Genomic DNA, 16,549 nt, shown 5'->3' on the forward strand with positions numbered 1-16,549 from the left:
CAAAAACACTTGGATAAATAAAAGCATTCCAAAGTTATTACCACATAAAATGAAACCTGTCCGATCTGAAAAATGGGGTCTGAGCCTTAAGGCCCAACAGGGCTGCGTCATTGAGGGGGTTAAGGACGCAGCCAAATTTCAAGTGCGTTTTAACCTTTAATTCAAGTGCCATAACTTTTTTTATTTTTCCATCAAGGTTTTTTGTTGTGTGCAGCTTGCGTTCTAACTACTAACACAATTTAAAACCCATTTTTTCTTTTCTGCTGTGCACCTAATTAAAGGGAATGTGACGCTAGAAAACAAAATATTATTTTTTTAGTTAAACAATTATTGTATAGGTGATTAAACATTGTTCTAATTTTTTTAATTTTTTTCACAAGTCAGGAAATATTATAAATTAGATTTTAATTTATAATATTTCCCAGCGCTGGTCACTAGATGGAGCAATTCCCAAAATTGCAGCATTGCATGTGGTAAAGCAACCACATTGCTTTATGCTGCAAAATTGGAAAAAACTCACTCGCTCTAGTGAGCTCTCAGAATCCCCCCCTCCTTTATCCTGGCTAGTGCCGGGAGAAACGAGGGGATTGAACGGTCAAAGCTCCTACACTATGTGTCGCCATTTTTTGAGCTAACACACAGTGTAGTAGGTTTACATACACTAGTAAACACACAGTAAAACACTTACATACACAGAAATAACTTACCTGCTCCAGTCGCCGCCTCTCCCTCCGGTCCGTCTGCTACCGCCGCTCCAAGTGCACAAGTCCGGAAGCCGCGACCGGAAGTAGTAATCTTACTGTCCGGCCGCGACTTCCGGTCTACAGGAAAATGGCGCCGGACAGCGCACAGTTCAACTTGGACTGTGTGGGAGCAGTGCATGCGCCGTTCCCACACAGATGGCGTACAGCATAGTGGATGGAACGGGCCCCGTTCGCATTCACTATGGGACTGTAGCTGCCGTATTCCATGTCTGTATGTGTCGTTAATCGACACATACAGAGATGGAAAAAAAAATGGCAGCCCCCATAGGGAAGAAAAAGTGAAAAAATAAAAAAAAGTAAAACACAAACACACAAATAAATATAAAAGTTTTTAATAAAACACTAAAATCAAACTGATGTAAAAAAATGTATTTTCGTGACTCTGTTCCTTTAAGGGTTAATTGCTCTCAGGTGATTTCAATTAACCTTCTCAAAACTCCCTTTTGAGCTTGATCTCATTGTGCTTATTGAACTAAGTGGCTTGTGAAATAAGTGGAGTTAAAGGGATTTTCCCACGAGGTACATTTGATATATCCACAGGATATGTCATAAATGTCAGATAGGTGCGGGTCCCAGAGGTGCGACCCGCATTTATCTCTAGAACGGGGCCCCTAAACCCCGTTCTACCTCTGTGTGTGTTGCCTGTGTCCCGACCTTAAAGGAGAAAACCGCGTAGCTCGCTGAGCTACGCTGTTTTTGTAAGCCCCATATAACTGAATGGTAGTTACGTAAACCGCGTAGCTCCCGTGCTACGCTGCTTCCGTAACTGCTATTCACTGCTTTTCGGAGTTAAGGAAACAACGCAGCTCAGCGAGTTACAATGTTTTTGTAACTCCCGACCATAAAATCAGGAAGTGGCTGGGAATCAGCGATAGCAGACAAAGCTAGAGTAGGGTTTAGGGGGCCCCGTTCTAGAGATAGGTGCGGGTCCCAGAGGTGGGACCCGCATCTATCTGACATTTATGACATATCCTTTGGATATGTCATAAACGTCCCTCGTGGGAAAACCCCTTTAAAGTCCCTGTAAGTACTTTTCTTTTACTTTTTTGATTGTTGAATGTATTTTGTAACTTTAATAATGGATAGCAAGTTTGGAAGTTTTCTTCAGTGCACAGTTTGCCATATGCATGCAGTACTGGAGCAGGAGTTGCAGGGTGAATACCTCTGTGGCACATGTCAGCGTGTTGTTCACCTGGAAGCTCGCGTCAGAGATGTGGAGGAGCAAAATGAAACACCCGGGGGAGATCTTGAGCGGAGCATGCTGTTCACTGAGCACGCAGTTAGTGGAGTAGATCTGGAGGGTTGATATTGTTCAGCAGGACCAGGCAAGTAGCTGGGTTACTGTAGTTAGGGGCAGTAGAAAGGGGTCCAAGTAAAGGAAGGCCAATCCTTTTTCTGTTTTTCTCAAGCAAAATTGCCAAGTTCGATGATGGTGCGAGGATGTCGATCTCAGAAATGGCAGCCCTAGTGAATACTGATCTCCCTTATAGCTTGCAGAAAAGCCCAGCTAGTAATCGACGGGATGGTAATGGAGGTATGGGAAAACAGTTAGTAGTTGTAGGGGATTCTATAATCCGGAAGATGGAAAGAATAATTTGTCGCCAAGACCGCCTCAACCGAATGGTTTGCTGTCTCCATGGTGCCAGGGTACGGCATGTGGTGGAACGGGTGGATAGATTACTCGGAGGGGCTGGTGATGATCCAGCTGTCGTGGTCCATGTGGGAGCCAATGATAGAATACATGGTAGGTGGAGGAGCCTAAGAATAATTTTAAAGAACTAGGCTACAAGCTGAAGGGAAGGACCTCAAAGGTAGTATTCTCTGGAATACTGCCTGTGCCATGCGCATCACAGGAAAGACAGCGGGAGCTCAGGGAGTTAAATGCATGGCTTAGGTCTTGGTGTAGAGGAGAAGGCTTTGGGTACCTAGAGTACTGGGCTGACTTTTCATTGGGGTACAAACTGTATTCTGCAAGTGATTTGCACCTAAATGCAAGGGGGTCTGCTGTGCTGGGGGAGAGAATTCTAGCTGGGGTGGCGGAGTATTTAGACTAGGGCTGAGGAGGGAGGTCAATATAGAAAATAAAGGGTTAGGTAGGTTAGAGAGGGGTCAGTCTATATTGGTGTGGGGAGAAATACTGTGGGGAAAGAATTAAGCAACCGTCTACGGAGATCCTCTTGTTATAAAACAACATTGAAGATAAAAATGCCCAAATAATGTCAAATAATCACATTTCTGATACTGAATGTGAAAAAATGAAAGGCAAGCTAAATTGTATGTTCACAAATGCCAGAATTCTAGCAAGTAAAATGGGGGAGCTGGAGGCCTTGGTACTGGAGGAACATATAGATCTAGTTGGTGTTGCTGAAACATGTCTAGACGCTTCTCATGACTGGGCTGTAAATCTACAGGGTTTTACACTGTTCAGGAAAGGCGGTGATGTCTGTATGTGAGAAGTGATATGAAGGTGAGCGTGAAAGAGACAATAGTAGGTGAAGATTGTGAGGTGATTGAAACCTTGTGGGTGGAATTACAAAGGAGGTAAACACAGAAAAATAATAGTTTTGGTGTAAAATATAGACTGACCCCAATATAACTGAGGAGATAAAGATCTGCTATATAAACAAATGGAGCGGGCTGCACAGGCTGGTACTGTAGTATTAATGAGAGATTTTAATTACCGGGATATTCATTGTGGTCATGGTTCGGCTTCAACTGCAAAGGGGAGAAATTTTCTCAATCTGTTGCAGGAAAATTTTATTGCCAAGTTTGTGGAAGACCCGACTAGAGGTGAAGCTCTGTTGGATCTGGTCATTTCAAACAATGTAGAGCTTGTTGGGAATGTCAATGTTCGTAAAACCTCAGTAACCGTGATCACAATATAGTTATGTTTTACCTATACTGTAAAAAACAAACATGCTGGGAGGGCAAAAACACTTAATTTTAAGAAGCCCATTTTCCCAGGATGAGGGCTGCAGTTCAGGGCGTGGACAGGGAACAACTGATTTCAAATAATGGTATAAATGATAATGGGAGATCTTAAAATTTACTATGTTTAACCCCTTAAGGACACGGCCAATTTTGGCCTTGAGGACAGCAATTTTTTTACATTTCCCCTCTTTGCATCCCGACGCTCATAACTCTTTTATTTTTTGTACGACGTAGTTGTATGAGACTTTGTTTTTTGCGGGACGAGTTGTACTTTATGTAGGTACCATTTTTTGGTACAAATACATTATCGTTTATTTTGGCGAAAATGCAGAAAAAAAGCAGTTCCGCTGCAGTTTTAATATTTATTTTTTTTACACCATACACCGATCATCATAAATAATGTTATACATTTGTTGTACAGGTTGTTACAGTCGTGGCGATACCAAATATGTCTATTATTTCATGTTTTGGGACTTATATTTTAAAAAAGTTTTTAATTTTTAAAAAAGTATTTATTATAAAAAATGTGTGTTTCTGTGTATTTTTTTTACTTTTTATTTATTTATCATTAATTTTTTTTTACATTCATTTAACAATTATTTTGTAACTAATGTACTGGCATAGATCTATATGCCAGTACATTAGCCTGTTACTGATTGTACACAGGCAGTTGTTAGGACATACCTCAGTATGCCCTAACAACAGGAAATATGTTCAGACAGCCCTGGGGTCCTTCAATGGAGCCTGGGCTGTCTGGCCATACGAGTTGTGGGCTTTGATCGCGTCACAGTTATTTTCTGTGACGCGATCAATGTGCAGTCCCCCCTCTTTGAACGCCGCGATCAGCTTTCATCGCGGCGTTCAAAGGGTTAACGGCGGAGAGAAGATGTTTCTCTCCTCTCCGCTGTCAGAGCGGGGCCGTGGCTGTGTATTACAGCTGTTGCCCCGCTCTCGATCGCGCGCACAGACGGCTGTCACACAGGACGAGTATGCTCGTCCTAATGCGCGAAGTACTCGCCACTCAGGACGAGCATACTCGTCCTGTGTCGGCAACCAGTTAATTATAGTGCAAAATTTATTCCTATAGGTAACCAGTATAAACTACTAAAATTAAACTCACATGCCCTTTTTACAGTAGGTGTAAGCCAATACATGACAAAAAAGGGCATTTAAAAAATATAAATCTGAGGGTACAGCTGTAGTCTTTGTAAATTATAAAGAGCTTAATAAAATCTGCAAAAATACAAAATGAAAGGCAGGTGGCCAAGGACAGCAAAAAAATAAAAATCCCCAAAAATTCTTCCAGTATGTAAATACAAAAAAGCCAAGGTCTCAACATGTAGGACCCCTAAATAGTGGTAATGGGGAGTTGTTCACTGGGGATCAAGAGAAGGCAGAGTTACTAAGTGGGTTCTTTAGCTCTGTATATACAACTGAAGAGAGCAGCTGATGTAGCCGGTGCTAGTGCTGTTAATACATCAATTAATATGCTGAATGTGCGCACGGATGCGAGACCGGATGGGTTACACCCTAGAGTTCTTATAGAGCTTTGTTCAGTTATTTCTGTCCCCCTCTTCATAATATTCAGAGATTCTCTATTGACTGGTATAGTGCCAAGGGACTGACGCAGGGCAAATGTGGTGCCTATTTTCAATAAGGGCTCTAGGTCTTCTCAGGGTAATTATAGCCCAGTAACTTTAAATCCACTTTGGGAAAAATATTTGAGGGGCTATATACAGGAGTATGTGACAAAAATATGTATTATAAGTGACAGCCAGCACGGTTTTACGAAGGTAGAAGTGGTCAAACCAACCTGATTTGTTTTTATGAAAAGGTGAGCAGAAGCCTAGACCGAGGGGCCGCTGTGGATATAGTGTTTTTGGACTTTGAAAAGGCATTTGAGACTGTCCCTCATAGATGCCTGATGGGTATATTGTGGACTATAGATGTAGAAAGTATAGTTTGTAATTGGATTGTAAATTGGCTCAAGGACCATATCCAGAGTTGTGACCAATGATTCCTACTCTGAATGGTCACCGATTTATAAGTGGTGTACCACAGGGTTCCGTGTTGGGACCACTTTTATTTAACTTATTTATGAAAGATATAGAGGATGGGATTAATAGTGTTAAAGGGATGGTATAATAGCGGAGTTCACCGTCTCGTGTCACCCACTATTACTACCTCCTTTATAATCAGGGTACCTAGGGTTATGCCTTGTTCCCCTACCTTTTTCTTATACGAACGTTTGTCTACTTGTTTTGCTACTAAGGCGGGATTCACACGACCGGGTCGTTCCCGAGCCCGAGTGTCGGCCGGTAAAATCGGCCATTTTGCCCGGCCGGTTTGCATAAAGTTATGCATCCGTGCCGGCCGGGCAGATCCGGACAGTGACATCAGCGGCAGCTCCTGAAGGGGAATCCCCATGTGTTCGGGGATTCCGCTTCAGGAGTTTCCCCTGATGTCACTGCCCAGATATGGACAGAGACATCAAGTGCTCTGTCCAGGAGCGGAATCCCCGAAAACACGGGGATTCCGCTCCTTTAAGGAGCTAAAGTGCGGCTAGCACATAGCAGAGCGGGGAGATACCTCCCCGCTCTGCTATAGTGGCGTCGCTACAGTAGTAGCAGCCGCAGCAGCAGCTGCTAGTGGCGCCATCGAAGGTGTCGCCGGGCCAGGGTGCTTTTAACAAGCAGGGGAAGGGAGCCAGCGCAGCGCTCCCTCCACCTGCTGTACACCCCGGCCCTGCAACACAGTGTACAGCGATGCCATTCGTCAGAATGGCATCAACTCCTCCTCCTCACATGCACTCTGCGCTGTGAGGAGGAGGAGATAGAGCGCAAGCGCCGGGAAACTCGGCCATCACTCGGAACACATTCCGGTGATGGCCGTGTAATACCCGGCCCCATAGACTTCTATGGGCGCCGGGTACCCGGGTAAAGATAGAGCATGTCCTATTTTTTGACGGCCGGATTTCCCGGCCGTCAAAAAATCGGTCGTGTGAATAGCCCCATTAGGGGTCTATCATTCCTAATGCAGCCGGGTGCCGGCCGATTTATGAACGGCCGGCACCCGGCCGGGAAACCCTGCCGTGTGAATGAGGCCTAAGTAAGTGTATACGACTGCATAGTAAATAAAAGGGTAATATTTATTACTAACAATGACACATATAAAATACACCAAAAACAGTAACTGATCACAGTATAGTATCAGTATACCCCAATACATATAACCAGTTAATATATACTTGGTATACTCACACTATACATAGTACAGTATAAACACGGTATCACAATCCTAATCTATACCGCCACCCACTTACCTAAACATACATAGAAGTTATGTTACAATACAATACACACTCACTATTTCTGTCTCACTCCCTCCTAGCAGTAACTCTCCCTGTGCACTAAAGGGTTAAAACAGAATAAGGAGGACAAAGGGTTAACAAGGGGAATGGGTTGCTGTGTACCAGGGGATAGCAGTTAAATGGTGGGAAAAGGTTAACCAGGTACCAGGGGATGTACAGGTACCAGGGGATATGCAGGTTAAGTGTTGAAGTAAGGAAGGGTTACGTGTAGCTGCTGCTACACGTGGATACTTAGCGGTTCATGTGGTCCAAAGTTGGTGAGTTGGTCTCTGTTGAGGGAGGCAGGAAAAGAGGGGCTGAGTGTGGGACAGTTGACCCTCTTATACCTTGTCTGTGCACATCTATGTGACATCACATGCTCATGCACGTGCAACTGGGGGGGGGGGGGGCAATGTGCTCATTACCTGGCGAAGGGTGGGGGGAGGGCAGGCACTGGGAACTTCCTGCTTTCTGGAAATACAGGATTTGTTCACTGCTTATGGCTTCCACCCCCAAGGGTGTCATTACCTGGTGAGGGGAAGGGGAAGAGCAGGCAGTGGCAAGGCATTGGATTTGCCCCCTGTCTTCTCCCCCCTCCCCCGGAAGATAGGAATATACACCTTTCTGGAGGGACAAATATATATATATCTACACTCGCATGTACATAGATATAAATATACACTACCGTTCAAAAGTTTGGGGTCACTCAGACAATTTTGTGTTTTCCATGAAAACTCACACTCATATTTATCAAATGAGTTGCAAAATGACTAGAAAATATAGTCAAGACATTGACAAGGTTAGAAATAATGATTTTTATTTTAAATAATAATTTTCTCCTTCAAACTTTGCTTTCGTCAAAGAATGCTCCATTTGCAGCAATTACAGCATTGCAGACCTTTGGCAATCTAGCTGTTAATTTGCTGAGGTAATTGGGAGAAATTTCACCCCATGCTTCCAGAAGCCCCTCCCACAAGTTGGATTGGCTTGATGGGCACTTCTTGCGTACCATACGGTCAAGCTGCTCCCACAACAGCTCTATGGGTTTGAGATCTGGTGACTGCGCTGGCCACTCCATTACAGATAGAATACCAGCTGCATGCTTCTTCCCTAAATAGTTCTTGCATAATTTGGAGGTGTGCTTTGGGTCATTGTCCTGTTGTAGGATGAAATTGGCTCCAGTCAAGCGCTGTCCACAGGGTATGGCATGGCGTTTCAAAATGGAGTGATAGCCTTCCTTATTCAAAATCCCTTTTACCTTGTACAAATCTCCCACTTTACCAGCACCAAAGCAACCCCAGACCATCACATTACCTCCACCATGCTTGACAGATGGCGTCAGGCACTCTTCCAGCATCTTTTCAGTTGTTCTTCTGTGTGATCCAAACACCTCAAACTTTGATTCGTCTGTCCATAACACTTTTTGCCAATCTTCCTCTGTCCAATGTCTGTGTGCTTTTGCCCATATTAATCTTTTCCTTTTATTAGCCAGTCTCAGATATGGCTCTTTCTTTGCCACTCTGCCCTGAAGGCCAGCATCCTGGAGTCGCCTCTTCACTGTAGACGTTGACACTGGCGTTTTGCGGGTACTATTTAATGAAGCTGCCAGTTGAGTACCTGTGAGGCATCTATTTCTCAAACTAGAGACTCTAATGTACTTGTCTTGTTGCTCAGTTGTGCAGCGGGGCCTCCCACTTCTCTTTCTACTCTGGTTAGAGCCTGTTTGTGCTGTCCTCTGAAGGGAGTAGTACACACCGTTGTAGGAAATCTTCAGTTTCTTGGCAATTTCTCGCATGGAATAGCCTTCATATCTAAGAACAAGAATAGACTGTCGCGTTTCACATGAAAGCTCTCTTTTTCTAGCCATTTGGAGAGTTTAATAGAACCCACAAATGTAATGCTCCAGATTCTCAACTAGCTCAAAGGAAGGTCCGTTTTATAGCTCCTCTAAACAGCAAAACTGTTTACAGCAGTGCTAACATAATTGCACAAGGGTTTTCAAGTGTTTTCTAATCATCCATTAGTCTTCTAACACAGTAGCAAACACAATGTACCATTAGAACACTGGAGTGATGGTTGCTGGAAATGGGCCTCTATACACCTATGTAGATATTGCATTAAAAACCAGACGTTTGCAGCTAGAATAGTCATTTAGCACATTAACAATGTATAGAGTTTATTTCTGATTAATTTAATGTTATTAAAATAAGAATTTCTAAGTGACCCTAAACTTTTGAACGGTAGTGTATAAAACACTTCCCTTTACAAATATAGCACTGTTTTCTTTTTTTTGGCGATGACGCCAAGCTATGTAGTATTGTTCAGTAGATGGAAGATGTTCATAAATTACAAGCTGATTTGGGCATACTAAGTGTTTGGGCATCCACTTGACAAATGAGGTTAAATGTGCATAAATGTAAAGCTCTGCATCTCGGTACCAACAATCTGCATGCATCATATTTCCTAGGGCAGGGGTAGGGAATGTCCGATCCGTGGGCCGTATAAGGCCCGCGGGATCATTTGGTCTGGCCCGACCTCACTCTGACCGCTGCTGCCGTGAGTCCGCCCTACTCACTCACATTTAGAAGCAGGAGAAGGGCGGACGGAGCAAACTATGGCGGCGGTGGTCTGTGTGAGGTCGGTACGTGCCGTCCCGGATCAGTTCGGTCACCTGACCGGAGTCAGTGAGGTCAGGTGACCGGACTGGTCCACTCCCATGGCGTAGCTAAAGGCGTCGCAACTGCGCTGGTCCCGCTTCCAACTGAATCTGCATCCGCAGGATGCACATCCAGTTGGGTTCAATGCTGGAGCCTTACTCCAGCGTTCACTGTGCCGCGAGTGGCTCGGCATAGGCATGGGCGATGTAGTAAAGTCATCGTGCTTGTCTGCGCCGAGTTACTCACAGCACAGTGCAGAGGAGGAGAGGGGTCTCCTCCACCCGTCGTTGGAATGGGGATAGGTAAGTAATTATATTATTATTTTTCTATTAGGTACATACATATGCGGGCATTATACTGGGTATGGGAGGGGGAGCCTTATACTGTATGGGGGCATTATACTGGGTATGGGACAGCTAAGGGGGGCATTATACTGTTTGGTCGCATTATATTGTATGGCACCGCTATGGGGGCATTATACTGTATGGGGCAGCTATGAGGGGCATTATACTATATATGGCAGCTATGGAAGGCATTATACTGTATGGGGGGCATTATACTGTATGAGGCAGCTATGGGGGCATTATACTGTATCGGGGGCATTATACTGTATGTGACAGCTATTGGTGTCATACTTTGGGGGCAGCTATAGGGCATTATACTGTGGGACAGCTATGGGGCGCTTTTGACTATGGGGGAGCAGCTATGGGGGCATTATACTGTGGTCGTCAGCTATGGGGAGCATTATACTGTGGGGACTTCTTTGGGGGCATTATACTGTGGGGGCATTCATAGGGTTTGCCGGGAAAAGTAGCTGGGCATAGGCGTGCGCAGGGGTCTAGTGGTGTTGGGGAGGGATAGGGGGCCCAAGCTGAATTCTTACACCAGAGCTCATGAGCCTTTAGCTACGCCCCTGGCCGCCGGCACAGTCCAGTCACCTGACCTCACGTCCGTGACATGACGTCAGATAACTGGACTGGTCCACTTCTGTCACAGCACGCCCCGACTTCACTCTGACCGCCGCTATGTCATTCCCTCCTTAGCTCCGTCCGCGCACCCTACTTACTCGAAATGAGGTCAGATGACTTAAAGGGGCTTTTTTTCATAAAGGACATGTCCACAGGATATGTCATAAATGTCCAATAGATGCGGGTCCCACCTCAGGCCCGTTCTACCTCTTTGTCTTGTGGCTGGAGCTTGTGATTTCCGACCATGAAGAAGAAAACCGCGTAAGTCCCATAGAAATTAATAGTAGTTATGGTAACCGCGTAACTCACATGCTACGCTGCTTCCATAACTGCCATTAACTGTTATGGGAGTTATGGAAACAGCGCAGCTCAGCGAGCTACGCTGTTTTCTTCTTCATGGTTTGAAATCAGCCGGAACACAGGGAGGTAGAACGGGGTTTAGGGGACCCCGTTCTAGAGATGGCTGCGGGTCCCAGAGGTGGAACCTGCATCTATCTGACATTTATGAGATATCCTATGGATATGTCATAAATGTCCCTGATAAGAAAACCCCTTTAAGTAAATAAGTCGGAACTTACTGCTGCGAGTTCTTTTAAAAACGTATCATTGCAAAGAGTCGACTGCACTCCAGACTGACCGACGCAGGAGCAACATCATCAATACTGGCTAACATCACACGCCTCACCAAAGAGATGCACTTCCAGCCATCACACTAGGAGGGAGTTAATTAAATGTTTGCCCAAATATAGCAGGCTAATTTTTAAGTTGATAATTTTATATGGCAAAAAAAAGGTTCCCCACCCCTGTCCTAGGGAAGAGCTATACTGGGGGAGTCATTTGTTGAGAAGTATCTGGTTGTAGATTATAGACTAACAGCATGCAATGCCAATAAGCTGCTTCTAAGGCCAGCAAGATATTGTGCTGTATTAAAAGAGGCATGAACTCGCGGGACAGGGATGTAATATTACCACTTTACAAAGCATTAGTGTGGCCTCATCTAGAATATGCGGTTCAGTTTTGGGCTCCAGTTCATAGAAAGGATGCCCTGCAGTTGCAAAAAAATACAAAGAGCAACTAAACTAATAAGGGGCATAGAGAATATATGTTGTGAGGAAAGATTAAAAGAATTAAACCTATTTAGCCTTGAAAAGAGACGACTAAGGTGGGGACATGATTAACTTATATAAATATATGAATGGCACATACAAAAAATATGGTGCAATCCTGTTCCATGTAAAACACCCTCAAAAGACAGGGGGGAACTCACTCTATCTGGAGATAAAAAGATTCAATCTCCAGAGACGACAAGCCTTCTTTACTGTGAGAACTGTGAATCTATGGAATAGTCTATCGCAGGAGTTGTCCACAGTAGCTACAGAAGATGGCTTTAAAAAAAGAATAGATCATTTCCTAGAATAGGTACATTAATAAAAAAAATAACTTATTAGATATAACTTCTAAAGAACCACATGCAAATAAAAATCCAATGCAATCTGATATTGAAAGTGGTCAGTACGTCCAAGTTGACGAACAGCTACTGTAATGTCTATTAAGTGGCCACGCTGAGTGGGATCTGAAATAGCAGCTGCAGTCTGCTACATGGTAGGCATTTAGCTACCAGATTAAAGCATTGATTGAAAATTGCTGGAAAGGTCCCCCGACATGTTTTGCCATATATCTCGTGTCCTCAGGGGTATTGGGGCTTGAAGATGCCAGGTAATATGCATTTTTTTAAATCAATGCCTCAATCTGATACCTCTCAGCGTGGCTTGGAATGACCAGCCATGTGGCCATGATAAAGTGCCGAAGTAGCCCCTTCCTAGCCAAGGTTCTGTGTATACGCCCATAGGTAATCAGTCTGCACCTGAGTCTATGTCTCTGAGACTGACTCCATCTTCCACCACTCAGGATGGCAGGCTTAGGAGTGGGAGAGCCTATCGCAGCCTGGCCAGACGGAGCTAGCTCCCACCCTCTGTCTATTTATAGCTGCCTTTCCTGTTCCTCCTTTGCTTGTGATTCTTCTCGTGTGGTTTCCTGGCCCAGCTACAGCTTCTAACTATTTGATCCTGCTCCATACTGACCTTGGCTTACTGACTACTCTCCTGCTCTGCGTTTGGTACCTCGTGCACTCCTGGTTTGACTTGGCTCGTTCACCACTCTTGTTGCTCACGGTGTTGCCGTGGGCAACTGCCCCATTTCCCTTAGCTTTGTGTACCCTTGTCGGTTTGTCTCGTGCACTTAGTGAGCGTAGGGACCGCCGCCCAGTTGTACCCCGTCGCCTAGGGCGGGTCGTTGCAAGTAGGCAGGGACAGAGTGGCGTGTAGATTAGGGCTCACTTGTCCGTTTCCCTACCCCCATCATTACAGTAGAAATCATGATTTTCTAGCTGCATTTAATGAATGTAAAGGACTATTCACAAAGTAGTCCTCGACATTCATGTGCTGCGGTTAGCCCCGCCCACCCACATTGATTGGCAGCTTTCCCCTTATGCACGGGAGGGTGGGGCTAGCTGCAGCTCATGAATACGGGCTGCAGAAGAAATCTTGGATTTTATGAAAACCACACAGTATTTCAAAATAAGTGACACATCGCCATAATCAGGATCTCTCTCACTGCTTTATGCTGCCCTCAGAGCAGCATAAACCTGGTGACTGATTCCCCTTAAAGAGACGGTCACCACCAAAAAAAGCCCTAAACTACAATAATCTGTAAATCGCTTGAAAGATGCGGATTCCAAATTTGCAGTTTTTCTCTTTCTGCTCACTTCCATTCCTCTGCTGTAAGCCCACAACCGAACCTTACGCTGCATCTTGACGCATTTAGAGGAATAATTCGGCAATATAATGCAGAGGACTACAGTACTTAGATTCGTTATCTGCATGCAGCACCCGGCCCGTTTGCGGGCTTACAGCGGAGGAATGCAGGTGAGTAGAAAGTTAAAAATTGCAGATTCGGAATCGGCGTTCTTTAGGCTATTTATGAATCACTGTAGTTGAGGGAGAATTTCGAAGGTGACTTATTCCCTTTTAATAGTAGCACAAAGAAGGCAGACCTGGAGGGTCTTTTAGTTTGCTGCACATTTAATACTGCTGCATACTCTGTTGGCAGATCCACTTTGATTTCTCAAGTTATAATGTTGTATTTTAAAATTGTACGTACACAGCAATAGTGTGTGTGTGTGTGTGTGTGTGTATATATATATATATATATATATATAGATATATATAATGTGTATTTTTATTTTATTTTTTGTAGTAACATTTCTTAACAGTACCAGTACATCCCTGTCTTTGCAAAGTAATACATTCTTCACTGATCTTAAGCCAGATGAAATGGAATTAATGTATGCTGCTTATGGTGATGACACAGGAATACAGTGTGCTTTAAGGTAAGACCATATTTTAAATAAAATTTTACTTAGGGGGAGTTCACACAGTTTTTTGACGTGGAAAACATGCCGAAAATGCCTTCCATTGATTTCAATGGGAGGCGGAGGCGTTTTTTCCTGCGAACTGAAAAAACGGCTCGCGGGAAAAGTAGCGACATGCCCTATCTTCGGGCGTTTACGCATCTGACCTCCCATTGACATCAATGGGAGGCAGAGAAAGCGTATTTCGCTGCGTTTTTTGCTCATCAGAGCGGAATTTTGAGGCAGATTTTCTGCCTGCAAAAAAACTGTGTGAACCTGAGTATGTGTAGGTTTTAAACATGATTTGTTTAAAAAACAATTATTTATTTTGTGTAATGTATAGCAAATCGGTGGCATACCTACCAGAGAGGCAGATCAAGAAAGCGCTAAGTGGCTTTTTGACAAGGTCATGGGTGAATTTATTAACTTTTCTATGCTGGTTTTCTTGCTTATACATTTTGATGCATTTACGCCACCTATTTCACTTTCCCAAAAAGTCATTGGGGCTTAGCAGAAGGGTCGGGGCCTGTTGCAGCCCAACAAATTTATTATAATTTTTGCAAGACAGACGCACAGACCGAGTTGCGCCTAATTTAATTATAACCTCTTGCCGCACTGCGACGCAACTGTATGTTAAGGCGAGGGGTTACTTCCCGCACCAGGATGTACAGTTACTGCGCAGTTCCCGGCACACACTGTCCTGACAGTGTCCGGGAATTGGGAGGTAGGCTGTCTTCGACAGCTGACACTCCACTCTTGCCGGCCAGTGGTCCATCGTCACTGATTAAGACAATTAACCCCTTAAATGCTGCCGACTGTTGGCATGGCAAATGGAGGCCAAACAATGGTCTCCGGGTCTCCTGTACGGCAGCCTATGAGGACCAGCCTCTAGATGGTCCTCATAGGCTTCCTGTCAGAGTGACTGTCACGTCACTCTGACAGTTATAATACATTACACTATGTATTTCGTTTTAAAAACGAAAACGCAAAAAATTGATTAGTCCTGAAAGGGTTAATTAATTTCTAATGAAAAAACATTTATGACCACATGTGAAGTATTGCCGTACTCTGGAAAAATTCCTTTACAAACGTTGGGGTGCCTTTTCTCCTTTATTTCTTGTAAAAATAAAAAATAAAATAATAATTTCGACGTGTGTGTGTGTGTGTGTGTGTATATATATATATATATATATGTGAGAGCTGATGTAATAATTTTAACTCACGCTACACCTGCTTGCACATATCCTATTTATGTGTTTTTGTACATACACTTGTCAGTATTTATTAATACAGTCATTTTATATACTGTTGTGTTTCTCTACCACACACCAATGTTATATGCGACGTCATATATTGATTTCTCTGTATGACGGATTCACTGTTTCACTGATTATGTTGTAACACTGCTTGATTAGCTTCCTGTTATATTGTGTGTTCTTACACTGTGTCATTTGCTTGAGAAAGGCTCCAGTGAACGGAGCTGAAACGTTGCACGGGCAACAAAAGTACCCACTTTTTTCACCCTTACTATTGGAGTTGCTGCTCCTTTTTTGACTTCTGTATATCTGAGACTTGGTCTGTCCCTCAGAGCCTGCACCCACTCGCTGCCGGTGCTGCTGGACTTGGTATATTTCTGTATATATATATATATATATATATATATATATATATATATATATATATATATATATATATATCTCAAAGTATATATTTTTGTATTTGTACATTCTAATTCCAATAAATTTAGAAAAAAAAACTGTGGGTCAACGTTCTAACTATACCCCTAGATAAATTCCTTGAGGGGTGTAGTTTCCAAAATGGGGTCGCTTTTGGGGGGTTTTCACTGTTTTGTCACCACAAGGCCTCATCAAACCGGACATGGTGCCTTAAATATCTTCTAAAAAAAAAAAGAAGGCCCCAAATCCACTAGGTGCTTCTTTGCTTCTGAGACATGTGTTTCAGCCCATCAGCACACTAGGGCCACATGTGGGACATTTTTAGAATCTGTGAAATAAATATTAAGTTGCATTTCTCGGGTGTTACAAAAAAAAATTTATTACAAATTAATTTCGGCAAAATAAAAGAAATTTGGAAATTTCACCTCTACTTTGCTTTAATTCCTGTGAAACGCCTAAAGGGTTAAAGAGGCTCTGTCACCAGATTTTGCAACCCCTATCTGCTATTGCAGCAGATAGGCGCTGCAATGTAGATTAAAGTAACGTTTTTATTTTTAAAAAACGAGCATTTTTGGCCAAGTTATGACCATTTTTGTAGTTATGCAAATGAGGCTTGCAAAAGTCCAAGTGGGTGTGTTTAAAAGTCCAAGTGGGCGTGTATTATGTGCGTACATCGGGGCGTTTTTAATACTTTTACTAGCTGGGCGTTCTGATGAGTAGTATCATCCACTTCAGTTGATTCTGCAGCAGCAGCAGCGTTTGCAGGTAAGTAGCTACATCGACTTACCTGCAAAC

At 43.6% G+C, this 16,549-nt stretch overlaps 1 protein-coding gene across 6 annotated transcripts in view; it reads left to right on the plus strand.

Moving 5' to 3' along the window:
• The window catches only part of BRD9 (bromodomain containing 9), a 148,619-nt gene that overhangs the window by 102,614 nt on the left and 29,456 nt on the right, over positions 1 to 16,549 (plus strand). For all 6 annotated transcript variants that reach the window (XM_075826875.1, XM_075826874.1, XM_075826878.1 and 3 more), the window contains exon 12: positions 13,925 to 14,057. In XM_075826875.1, coding sequence (XP_075682990.1) covers positions 13,925 to 14,057 — 133 coding nt within the window. The remainder of the gene's footprint in view (positions 1 to 13,924; positions 14,058 to 16,549) is intronic.

This window comes from Rhinoderma darwinii, chromosome 5 (genome assembly GCF_050947455.1).
Source record: "Rhinoderma darwinii isolate aRhiDar2 chromosome 5, aRhiDar2.hap1, whole genome shotgun sequence".
In the NCBI taxonomy this organism is placed as follows: Eukaryota; Metazoa; Chordata; class Amphibia; order Anura; family Rhinodermatidae; genus Rhinoderma; species Rhinoderma darwinii.